The sequence below is a fragment of the Triturus cristatus genome, chromosome 7 (assembly GCF_964204655.1).
Source record: "Triturus cristatus chromosome 7, aTriCri1.1, whole genome shotgun sequence".
Classification (NCBI taxonomy): domain Eukaryota; kingdom Metazoa; phylum Chordata; class Amphibia; order Caudata; family Salamandridae; genus Triturus; species Triturus cristatus.
Window position 1 is genome coordinate 1,855,306,330 of NC_140590.1, and position 12,435 is coordinate 1,855,318,764.

The 12,435-nt window shown below is 47.5% G+C and overlaps 2 protein-coding genes across 3 annotated transcripts in view; both read right to left on the reverse strand.

Moving 5' to 3' along the window:
- Window positions 1-12,435, reverse strand: part of LOC146813460 (uncharacterized) — a 285,012-nt gene that overhangs the window by 89,287 nt on the left and 183,290 nt on the right.
- Window positions 1-12,435, reverse strand: part of LOC146813461 (uncharacterized) — a 94,732-nt gene that overhangs the window by 27,826 nt on the left and 54,471 nt on the right. For both annotated transcript variants that reach the window (XM_085620220.1, XM_085620219.1), the window contains 2 exons: window positions 8,371-8,493; window positions 7,150-7,248 (listed from right to left, as the gene is read on the reverse strand). In XM_085620220.1, the coding sequence (XP_085476346.1) occupies window positions 7,150-7,248; window positions 8,371-8,493 (222 nt within the window). The remainder of the gene's footprint in view (window positions 1-7,149; window positions 7,249-8,370; window positions 8,494-12,435) is intronic.

Sequence of the window (12,435 nt, forward strand, 5' to 3'; positions counted from 1 at the left end):
AGACAAGTTAAATCATTTTTGTTAGATTATGCAACTTAAAAAATTTATTTTGTTTCTCAAACTCCACAATTAAAAACTTTTCGCAGAAAAACAGTCAATGTTAACCTATGGAGGAAAATAGTGTTATCGGTTTTGAGGTAATTATTTGGTAGTGGGAGTTTAGGTTCTGGGGGTAGCCTCAGGGGTCCCCCAGGGTCAAAGATGCACTCTAGTTACACCCTCAGAGGCACTAGGGCGGCTGGGTGCAGAGTGCTGAGGCCCAATGTTATCCAATGGGGGATAGGGGGCCTCTGGTTGGTGGCTGCGGACTAGCAGGCCACTTGGCTGTGGGAGCAAAGCTCCTGGACTTTAGCTCAGGGCAAATGGGGAAACAAATTAGCACCAAAGGTGCACCCTCAGCGGCACTAGGGCGGCCGGGTGCAGAGTGCTGTTTCGAAGTCGGATGCCCTGTTGTTTTCAATGGAGAACCTCCGGTTGGGAAAGACACTGCAGGCAAGTTGGAAAATCAGGGGTTGGTTAGGCACCGTCGGTTTGAGCACACAAGGCCGTGGGGTGTCGGGTGCAGGGGTGCCTTTAGGGGTCAGATCTTCATAACAGCTCCTGGTCGCGTCGGCTGGAGGCTTGAGGCAGGTCAGGGGTCGCCGGATCTCGGGTCAGGATCACCAGGGTGACCTCCTCGTGGTGTATGCCAACTCTAGCTCGGGCCGTGGACGGCGGGTGCAGAGTGGGGCAGATTTACGGTGTCCGGCTGGAGCCAGAGGTTGCAGATGAACAAATCCGGTGTTCACGGGAGACAAAGTCTTTGTGCTTGAAGGTAGGCAGGTCCTACGGGGTTTTAGCGGTTGCTGCCTGCAGGGCATACTGGGATTTCGCAGGGGTAGGTTCGAGGTGGAGACAGGCCAGTAGGGCTGGGGCCAAGTCAGTGGACGTCTTCCCTTGGTTAGCTTCGGCACGGCTGCTCGGTCCTTCTTCTTTTCTTGTTGCAGGTTCTTGTCTAAGGAAGCAAGGTTCAGAGGTGCCCCTAAATACCAGATTTAGGGGCGTTACAAGTAGTTAAAAGGCAGGGACCAACTTCCCTGGGGAGGGTATACCCCCTATTATGCCACCCTCCAGTGGGAGGCAGGTATGAGCCTATCCCTGGTTGGCTGAGTCCCCTGATCTTTAAGATGGCGTGGACTGAGAGTTGTGCTTCACCTCGCCTCCCCTACCTGAGAGGTGGAGTTGGCAGAGGTGAGCACACCTCTCTTCCTCACTTGTTTTTACTGCCGGTTCTCCCGCCCAACGTGGAGGTCAGAACCAGTGGGGAGCAGTTGCTGAAAGCAGCAAGTGGCCTGGGGATGCTCACAGAGGCGGCAAGCCTTTGAAGCTTCCCCTTTGTGAACCCTGCCCATCCTGGGGGAGGAGGCTTGGCACCTCGTCCCAGGATGTACATTGTTTCAGGCCCCAGAGAGCAGCAGGCTCTCAACTCAGGGGTCCAGAAACATGTCTGGTGGTGGCAGCCTAGGTAGCCACTCAGCCTGGACACTAGAGGTGGGTTCGTTTTCAGGGGGCATCTCTAAGATGCCCTCTCTGTTCATTTTTCATTAAATCCCACACTGGCATCAGTGTGGGTTTAATGTGCTGAGAAGTTGGATACCATACTTTTCAGTTTTCAGTGTAGCCATTATGGTGCTGTGGAGTTCGTAATGACAAACTCCCAGCACCATATATTCTTAATGGCAGCACTGCACTTACAATGTCTAAGAATGGACTTAGACACTGTAGGGGTACAGGGCTAATTCACCTGTATCCTCACCACTGGTATAGTGCACCCAGCTAGAGGGGTGACTGACCTATGCCAGGGCAGTGGGTTGTAGGTATGGCGCACAGAGATGTGTGCCATGTCGACTCTTCACTTTGTTCTGCACCAAAACACGCAGCCTGCAAAGGCAGTGTGTGAGTGTCAGGGTACAGGGCCTCTAAGGGTGGCACAATAAGTGCTGCAGCCCTTAGAGGCCTTCTCTGGTCATAGTGCCCTGGGTACCTGTGGTACCATTTACCAGGGACTGACCTGTGGCCAGAGATGCCAATTGGGTTTAGGCTTTAATGCAGTTTTAGGGAAAGAACATAGGCCCTGGGTACCTGATTGGCAGTAGCCCAGGGCACACTCAGTCAAAGTACATCAGCAATTCAGCAAAAAGTAGGGGCAACCATGCAGAAAGAGGGCACTTTCTCACATAGAGATACTAATGATAAGAAAGTAGCATTAAGATACACTACCTGATATCTGGTTTCCAGAGATGTCCATGTTGATATCTGATGTTTATACTTTACTTTGGGTTTTCAATTAGGTTGGCGGGAGCGCCTACACCCTCGAGGCCGTAGCCATGGGGGAGGGGCGTATGAGTGCTTTGACCTCACACCCTCTTAGGGAAGGAGGACAGGAGTGTTGTTTTTCTTATGTCTTTTTGTGGTTAACTTAAAAGTTGCAGTATGGGGTGGAGCTCGCTGACTTTCCACTTTCCTATGTCTCGACGGGGGGGCGGGGGGATGTTGAAGATAATGGCCAGGGGAGAGGGGAGTTGGTGGAGTGTCTTAATGTTTAACTTGTTGAAGTTCATTCTACTCTTGTGCAATTGGGCCCTGCGGATGGGTTCCTTCCGGTTGAACTGTACCAGCTACAACGTTGGCAATAGGTGGCTGTGGAGTCGTGTGTGAGCGAGATCCGTGTGTTATGGCTGCTCATGTGATTACATTTCGCACATGGAATGTCAGAGGGTTAGACCACTTTCAGAAACTCAGACGAATGTTTGCCTACCTGAAATGTTATAAGGTTTCCATACCCTTCCTTCAAGAAACCCATGTGTGAGAGGGCCTGAATTCCTTGTCTATGGAAGCCTTTGAGGGAGCACGTATATGCTACTTCATACTCTGGCTATGCTCATGAGGTGCTCACCTGGGTGGCCCTGGGAGTACCATTTAGCCATGGGCACAATATTGTCGACCCCAAGGAAAGCTACACCCTTCTGCATGGGACCCTAGATGGTCAGGAGATTCTCTTAATTAACGTGTATTCCGCCAGTGTCGACTCCCCGGAATTCTTCCCTGAGGTCCTGAAGACGGTGTCGCCCTATCTGGGTGCAGCTCTGATACTCACCAGGGACTGTAACTGTGTTTTGAATGGCAGGCTTGAACGGGAACCTCCGAGGGACCACACTAAACCCCACCTCACCAAGTCGCTTTGGAATGTATTACGTGGCTTTACCCTATGTGATGTCTGGCGGGAAAGGCACCCAATGAAAAGACTATTTTCCTATTTCACCCATGCGACTGGTACATTTAGTCGATTGGATTACTGTTTCCGTTCTTATGAGCTAGCACCTATGGTTACAGACATCACTCACCTGGCCCGTTACCTCTCGGACCACTCTCCACTCTTGGTGTGCTTCAGAGGTGGATCTGGACACCCGGCGATCCCTCTCTGGCGCCTTCGAGCAGAGGCGCTGACAAATCCTCCATTTGCGGCGACAACTGCCGACACACTGACGCACTTCTTTGCCAACAATTGGGGTTATGCAAGTAGCAGGGCCCTAGATTGGGAAGCAATGAAGGTTATTTTACGAGGAGCCTGCATTAAGATGTCCAATGGGGTCCGTCGACAGTTGGAGCGCGATATCCATCAACATGAATTGAAACTGTGGAAAATAAAGTCTGTGCTTCCTACTAGGCCCCACAAGTTGACGGACTGGCGCACAGTCAAGACAGAACTTTTGGAGGGTTGGCGCAGGCTCGAAAAGCATATGTATACGGTCTATAGGCAGCGGCTGCACATGGAGGGAGATAAGACGGGAGCGATGCTAGCCCGACTTTTCCAGAGGGAGTCTACAGATTCCAGCATATTAACGTTACGCACTGAGAAGTGGGCTTTAGTTTGTACACAACAGGTGATAAATCGGGTACTTGGTGCCCACCTTGGGATCACATATACAGAGCAGCTGCACCTCCTCCCCCCCCCCCCACCCCAGATGACTTGTGGAGGTTTTTGATGGATGTCTCGCCTTTGTGCCTTGAACCACAGGTTAGAGAGACCCTAGATGGCCCACTCACCAAGGAGGGGATCCTTGCCGCCATTAGGCATCTTAAAACAGCAAAAACCCAAGGCAGCGATTTGCTGCCGATGGACTTTTACCATAAATTTACTGCCATGGTGGCCGATCGGCTTCGGACGGTGTAGGGGAGGCCTTGCGCTCCAGTGTTCTGCCGGCCTCCATGTTGGTCGTCATGCTCCTAATGCAGGTAGGTATCCAGAGCTTGCCTCTGCGTGTAGACCAAGATTGCTCCTGAATACTGACATGACAATTCTTAGCGGGATGCTAGCGAACTTGAGGGTCTATATATGGAGTTTTATTATATGGTGGCCCAGCTACAGCATGCAGCCCACTGGTTTACCATCCTCCTTTCTATAGGTTATTTGGTTGGTAGCTGGTGTGTGGGAGGGAGCAGTCCGCAGGGTTTTCTGGCAGGCGCCTTATGCCCCAGACATTCCGTTGTGGGCAATGAAACCTTTCTTGCAGATTGCAGACTCTATGTCAGTGTGAAAGTGGAGAGAGGGAGGCTGTGAAAGGTGATCTTTACCCCGGAGGGAGCTTTATCACGAGGGAGGAGGCTGTAGACTCCTTCTCTCCGGACTTGGATCAATACTTCTAATAGACATGGCCGTCCTTCCCGATGAACCGCCTCGGTCCAGTACATTGACCACACTTCTTGAGATTGACCAGGGGCGTTGATTGATTTCCCACTTACTTAGAGCTCTCCGCGATGACCTACCATTGGAGGTGTTACCAGTTCAGACCAAATGGGAAGGCATTGTAGGGAAACCATTGTCATCTAATGCTGGTTGAAGCTCCATGACGGGGGGCAGACAATAAGCTCCAACGCACGGTTCAAACCTGGGATTAACACAAAAGGATCTAGGAAAAAGTACCGCACTTATCGGACTACTGGGAAATAGATCTACATTTGGTGCGTCGACCAACAGAGAGCCAGACCCTTTTGATTCTCTTTGTTGTGAAAGAACCTTCCACAACAGGCAATTGTAAAGATATATGTGGTCCGCACACACAAAAAAAGACAGTCCGTTCATTCAATGATGATTCACACTGATCTGTATTTCTTCAATCTTTATTTTCTTGTTACAATCCGCAGTAGCCAACGCATTTCGTCCTTTTGAAGGACTTCTTCAGGGCTGTAATATAGCGTATGTGGATCTATCTCTTTGTTTTATAGACGGAGTTCTCTTATGCTCCCTATTTGACTTTCCCCAATTGGTATCTCACGGTCCTCAAGGTACACAGAGGGACCTTAGTCCAATAAATCATGCGTTGTCCTCAGCCCTTAGGATTTCAAACAGGCGTACACAAAACGGACAACTCCTCAAACGATGTATGGTCAATGTAGACCTCGCAACCACAGATCACACGGAATGAGCGCAGGAGCCTAAAGCCATACACTAACACTTTATACACCATACATACCTTATTACACAAGTTCTCCTTAGTATATATGTCTCTTGTCCGCTCTGTGGGGTTCCACTAGCCGACTTGACCTATACGGTGGGGTCCTGCCAGTTCCTGTCCTCGTACTGGTATGAACTGCTACAAAACCTAATTAGACCTTGAGATGAGACATGTAGATGGAGGTCAGTCAAATATTGTTGGGCCTTCTCCCCTCCCCTCCAAAGAAGAAACCAAGCAGGAGATTTGTTCTTCTTGGGCTGGTACTGGCGAAGAGAAGCATAGCAATGGAATGGCTTAATCCAACAACTCCCACATATGAGGCATGGTTGAAAGATGTTTCTGAATGGGAGGTTGCAGAAGAGGTATGGATGAGACATGTCTGTAGAGATGATAAACTTGAGGATGATGTACGTGCTTGATCTGCTATACTGACTGACTTGAGAGAGCCACAGGGGTTGGCAGTATCTGGTACCGAGGCTGGGTAGCATGGTGCCTATGTACTGGAGTGCGGAGAGACGCGGATCGGGGAAGGCCGAGATGCGGATCATTATGCTGTGGATAGAAGAAGCCTGTTTGTTCTGATCCTATGTTAAATGCATTATAGTGGCTTAGTACCAGAGCAGATGGGAGTAGGTGGGGCGATTCATTTTGTTGTATATTGGATTCAGGCATCCATGGCAATAAGGTTTCTCTTAACATCACTGTCTCCTAGCGATGCTTGTACAAATATCGATTTCTGTACGTACGACTATGGTGGGTCTACCTAGGCCCCCAGACAACTGAGAGAGACAAAATGACATGATGTTTAAGGTGAGATTCTTGTAGTGTACTGTCTATTGGATATCCCTGTAAACCAATAAGGTTTATTAAAAAAAACTATTAAAGGCTATCATTAATGATTAACCAAGCCAGGGAAGCAAAGTGCACATTGTTATGCTAGGTTAATTCAACTCATAACGTGCGCAAATCACCCCAGGAGGGGTATCTCGGGGCATTCAAATTCAGATGAAATGTACATAAGGAGATCTCCAGTATTACGGAGTAGTATAGGCGTGCTGCATCACCTCAATGGGATCGGAACATCACAATTATCAGAAAGCGACTTTTGTAAGGAGCTATCAGGTGTGAGAAAGATCTTGAAAGCAGTTAACCCCTGCATCATTTGAGAATCTTCAACTTTCAACATTTTAACTGACAGAGAATCACAGAGCAAGCAAGATGGAAATATTGAGAGCCAAGGATTTAAAAAGAAGACTGGAAAGGTTAGCTGAAGAAAAAGGCAAAGAGAAGCTTCAGCATTACTCGCGTTCTGGTAACCTATACAGTGTGCGGATGCTACTCGAAGCAAGAGGAAAGCTGCAGATGGGAAAACCCTGATCTAGTGAATAAGGGGAAAAGAATTGATACAAACAAAATGTGCGCCCTGCATTTATAGGTGGAAAGGTACCACACGGAACGAAGAGACTGATGTTTGAAGAATGTGAGGGGGGGGGGGATGGCCTCTCGCAACCCATCACTGGATTTAAAACGGAAAAGATGGCACGGCTGGGAGCAGACAATAGAAATGACTAGTGCCAGAAAGGACATAATGACGCTTCTCCAAAGATATGAACAGTATGACTTTTAATTCTATACAGCTAAATATTAGACTCACCTCTAGGTCTGCTGAGACGTTCTAGATGCGTTTCGTCTGGTGGGTCCGAGCCAAAGGTCTCCATCTCATCTTTTATACGGAATGAAACAAATTCACATTCTGCAAAATAAAACCAACGGTTACGTATCCTATTACCTGGAACAGAAATTCAAAATCTACTGTACAATCTTATGAAAATGGAGGGGTTCTCTGTGGATTGGGAGACTGAAGGGACAAGTAATTGTCTTTACAATTTTAAGAGCGGGATTTTGGAACAGTATGATCCGAGGCCACAAAAGGGCCATTTTAAGGTATGAGTGGGAGCATGAAGAAATTAAGAAGTGCGCAAAGTAATTAACTCTTTGCACATCTCTAGGCTGTCAGCTAGTTTATGTAAGAGATCTGGGGTCAGTTGTATGAAGTAATTTTGAGGTAACAAACAGGCCGATTAACAGAATCAGGTCGTTTGTGAACGCAAAAATGCTTTTTGGTATGTACAAACAGCAAACTGCTATTCAACAGAATCGCAGTTTGGGTTTTTGAATAGGTATTTGGAAGGGGTGTGTTTAGGGCATCCTTTTCAAATACCGATACCCAGTAATGTATATAAATGTTTTGTGACTGAATGACAGTAAAAAAAACATTATTCTTTTACTGACCACGGAAAGGTAATGGTAATCATGTGCAAAAGGGGCCTCTACCCCTTTGAGATGTAAAAACAAATATTTTTAAGAGACGGTAGCAGTCCTTGGGACCACTGCCTACTCTTAAAAAATGAACTGCAAATGTTTAATTGTTTTTTGTTTTTTTTAAAGCATTCCCTTTATTCTTTTAATGAAAACGGGCTGCATTTCAAACAAAAAAAGATTGCTTTACGTACAAACAATCACAGACATGGTGGTCGCTGACCCCAGCAGGCAACCATCCCGGTGATGGCTCTCATTTCGGAAAGATTGCAAACTGCAAAGTACGTCATTAATATTCATGAGGCAGGTCGGTTTATGACCTACCGGGAATTGCTAATTTTAATTTAAAACTTCATACATTAGGAATATCAATTTTCGAATTACGATTCGCAGAAAATCGCAATCAGGAAATCCCCTTGACATAAAGGGAACAGTTATTATCAGAAGGGATTGTGGTCAGTTAGTCCAGGTCAAGATGTGGCTTGCAACTTGCTGGGAAGGCATCCCTTACTGAACAATCACACAAGTGGACAAATCAGATGTGTTAGTAGCTTACTTGGGCGGCGCTCAATTTCGCCTTCACTGGCTCCGGCACCAAGTTGATCAGTGAAAACTGAACCTGGATCGTCTTCCGTCAAATGAGTAGCGGTATTGAGAAACGGAAATCCTGCAGAACGAGCTGAAATGTGGAAAGTTGGTAAAAAAGGGAATATGTGTGAGCTTTACACACTGCTATGGATTAATGTGAAGCAAACAGTATTAACGAGACATTGCATTTACTGTCTGAAGTATTTGTACTAAGCAGCAATGGTACTGAAGTTATCGACTTCAATTCAAGTTCCTTTTGAAGAACAATGGAATATGGCATTTCTTCTATAGGAAACGCTGTGCTCTTTGAGATGCGATAAGATAGGTGCTTGTAAAGTACACTTAATCCTATTGGAACATACATCAAGACCTTTACTGCTCACAGGTGCTCAGACAATAATCGCCACTTCATATCTCATCTTTCTCACAGTCATTATAGTAAATTATAGCTAACTTTGAATCAATGGGGGGTGGCGAGGGTACACTTTAAGGGAGCTGAAAGCCTTCCTTTTTACGGTATATGTAGGAGAGAAGGATCTGCTACTTATAGTTACCCCCACTTTTTTGCTGATGTTTCACTGTTTTTCGACTTTAGTCTGGCCGGGCCCCTGCTAACCAGGGCCCCAGCCTAGCTGCTTCCTCTCTAAAAGGATTGCATGTACTTTAGATACACACCAGATTGGATTCTGGGGTACCCTTATAAGTCCCTAGTATATGGTATACTATGTACCCAGGTCATAGGTACCCCAGAGGCCTACCTGGGTCTGCAGCATGTATTGTGCCACCCCTGGGAAGCCATTTAAAATGACACAACAGGTCTGCTACAGCAGCCTGTGTAAGGTTGTGTATGCACCCCTAACTGAGATATAGGTTCCCTATATCTCTCCATATCACTGCACATATAAACCTATCAGTCACCCCTATGACAGGCCTTATCAATCCTGAAGGCAGGGTTCTGGGTTTTATGTGAGAGGGTGCCCATGCATGAGCAGAGCCCCTCTGCAGCCTTCGGAACCTTTATTCCTGGGTTGTTTGTGATGCAGCCACACCATATACTCTTAAGTGCATTATAACCTCGCGGTAAATGCTAACTGTGGAATGGCTGCACAGAAACATGTCGTGTTTGGTGTCAAACACCTTGGAATCATACCTCCATACCAGTAACTGGTGTGGGAGGTATGATTCCACCCTACTAGAGGGAGAAATATGACAGCACCCGGTATACCCGGTACCAGCTTTGCAAGCCCTGGCATCACAAAATGGATTCTAACAGGCACAGACACGAGTCTGCCCTCCTACTGCTGGACGAAACTCCGGCAGGGGAGGCCTGGACAATAGGTTTCTTGTCACAGGGAGGTGTGACCACCTCCCAGACAGGCTTTAGTGCATTGGGGCTGGGTGGGTGCACTCCAAGAGTGCTTTGAAGTCTGCACTGGGGGTACAGTTGGTGTCCCTGTGCATAGTCCAGTTCAAACCGGTTGCAGGAGCTACCAGCCCCTGCTCTGGCGTGAAACTGGACAAATGATATGGGTGTAGCCACCCCTCTGACCAGACCCTCCCATAGGTGGGTCCCCAGAGTTTGTCCCACCCCTTCCTTGGGTATAAAATAGGAACCCCTGACTACAGGACTTTAGATTTACCTGGACGAAACTATGCTACTGAATCCCAGAACTTCTACTATCTACACGACATTGGATGACCGAAGAATCTCCCTTGGAGAAAGGAGTTACTCCCCTGCAAGGCAGGCACCAAAAATGCAACTGTCCGGTTGGCAACTACGCAGCTCCTGAAGGACTATGAAGTTTTTGCAATGCAGAAGGTGGGTTTCCAAGCTTCCCCGAGGCAGATCCGTGCTCTCAGCAAACCTGAGATCCAAAGCCCTCGTGGGGACTGTGCAACCCGGAACACTGGACACCGCGACCATTTGAAGCAGCATATCCTTTCTGGCGACCCCTAAGGCTGTGCTTTGGGCTACTTATAGTCCAGACCCCGAGCAGTGATTCCACCGAAGATTACTGGCCTACACTCCTCGAGTGGCCCATGGGTTGGTATTGAGTGATTCCTCTCGAGGTCCCTTCGCGATTCCTTGTCCATCGACTTGTGGGTCCCTGAGAAGGATACTTTAACTTTCAATGGGCTTTCCTGGTTGCTCCAGACGTTCCCTGACTTTCCATCGCTTGGGGGAGTCCACAGGACTTTGCTGGTCCACACCGAAGCCTTTTTCTCTCACCGTGTGGCTTGCTGTTGCCAAGGCTTGTTGGTCTCCAATCCGGACACCGACCCCCCCCCCAGCACTCGACATCCTTTGTGGGACAGCTCGCCTGCGGACTGTGGTCGTCGTCGACGCCTCCTGGTCCTCGTGGCACTGGAGTCAAGCTTCACCTCTTCGCACCTGAAACACCCAACATCGGTGGGCATTCGTGCCCCTGGTCACTGGCAAGTGACCCAGACTCTGTCCCCTCTGCTTTCAGGTTCTTCACATCTTCGAGCCAGGCTTGGATCACACCGGACACTTCTCCTTTCCACGGCAGCAGCACTTTGCAGCACATCACCATTGAAATCAACAACGATTCCCGACACCATTTGACACCTATGCACCCGGCTTCCCTGGGCGAGGTATCTTGAGTACTACAGTGCTCCCGTGGGTGCTAGCCCTAGAACCCCCTAAGTCTAAACGGGTTTGCTCAAAGTCCTCTCCTAAGTGTCCTTATTCTTTAAAATTCCAACCGCGACTTTCCTATTGAATTGTACAGGGCTCACGGCTGTGTTCTCACACTGCACACGTCCCCCGTAGGTCTAATGTGTCACTGTCTTGGGTGGTTTCTTGGGGTCCCAGCGATTGTACGTGCTCTAGGCAGTGTGTCTAGTCAAGTCGTGGTTCTTATACCACTTTCTTAATATATGGTTTGGTCTCCCCCTGGGGCCCATTGTATATAGTGCTATTTACTGTCGTTTAATAACTGTATTATTGTGTGCCTTGCTCTCTAATCTCATAAAGAGGTTAGTAGAGAGTGTTTAGAAATAAATACATATATTTTGTATATATACCTTGTGTGGTTCTCCTTTCATTTAGTCTTTCATGAGGTTATAATCTGGTAAACCAAGCTGCTTTACACTCCTTCAAAACTTAGCCTGGAGGCTGCTCTCCATAGCTACTACTAGGATAGCTTTCAATAAAGCTTGTCTTTAACCTATCATCAATAAGGGTTGTTTGGACTGGTGCAAGGTGCCCACTAGAACTAGTGGGCAGCATATACCAGGGCAACTTCTCACAGTATACATGACCAGGAATTTGTATTTTAGTTTTAATGCAAATGGGTGTCTTAACCAGCCGTGTAGTTTCAGAACCCTGTTCGAGAATCTTTTATTAATGTTCAGTAATATATTATGTGTATTTGCAAAGCACACTCTCACTTGAGGGGATCCTGGTGCTGAGCAGGTGTTTGTGGCGAGCACAGTTTGGTTAATTAAAAAGCAAGACCTTCAGCGAGAAGTGTTCCATACTTTAGGAGTGTTGTTGAAGAACGCACATCCTTCTAATCTGGCTCTGTGAATGCTGGGATGCGTGCAAGTATGAGTCCTGCGCAGTGGAGGCACCTGGGTGGTTTGCAGAAGAAGATGAGACCATTCAGGTAGGAGCAGCGCCTTGTTTCTTGTGTTAGGGGTATTGTCCGAGAAGAAGATTACGATTTGTATTGTAAATTGTTCTTCAACCCTGATTTTACTGGGGTGAGGTATATCCAGGGCGACGGAAATTATGTGATTCTATGGTGGCAGACTTTAACGCATAGCTAAGGATTTGACACATAGTCCATCATCTCCTTCCTGCACAATCGGTCGATTTGAACCCCCAAAAATTATTTCTAGCTTTAAAGGATCAATAGTTACTAAAAACATGGCAATATGTGTTTGCACGTGTTGGAAGATCCTTTGCAAAGGTTAACTGGTCATCTTTCAGTTCTTTATTTATGTATGTAGTTGTTAAACTGATGCTAATGGGGTGAAATCTTTGCACAGACGCTGTTACCATGAG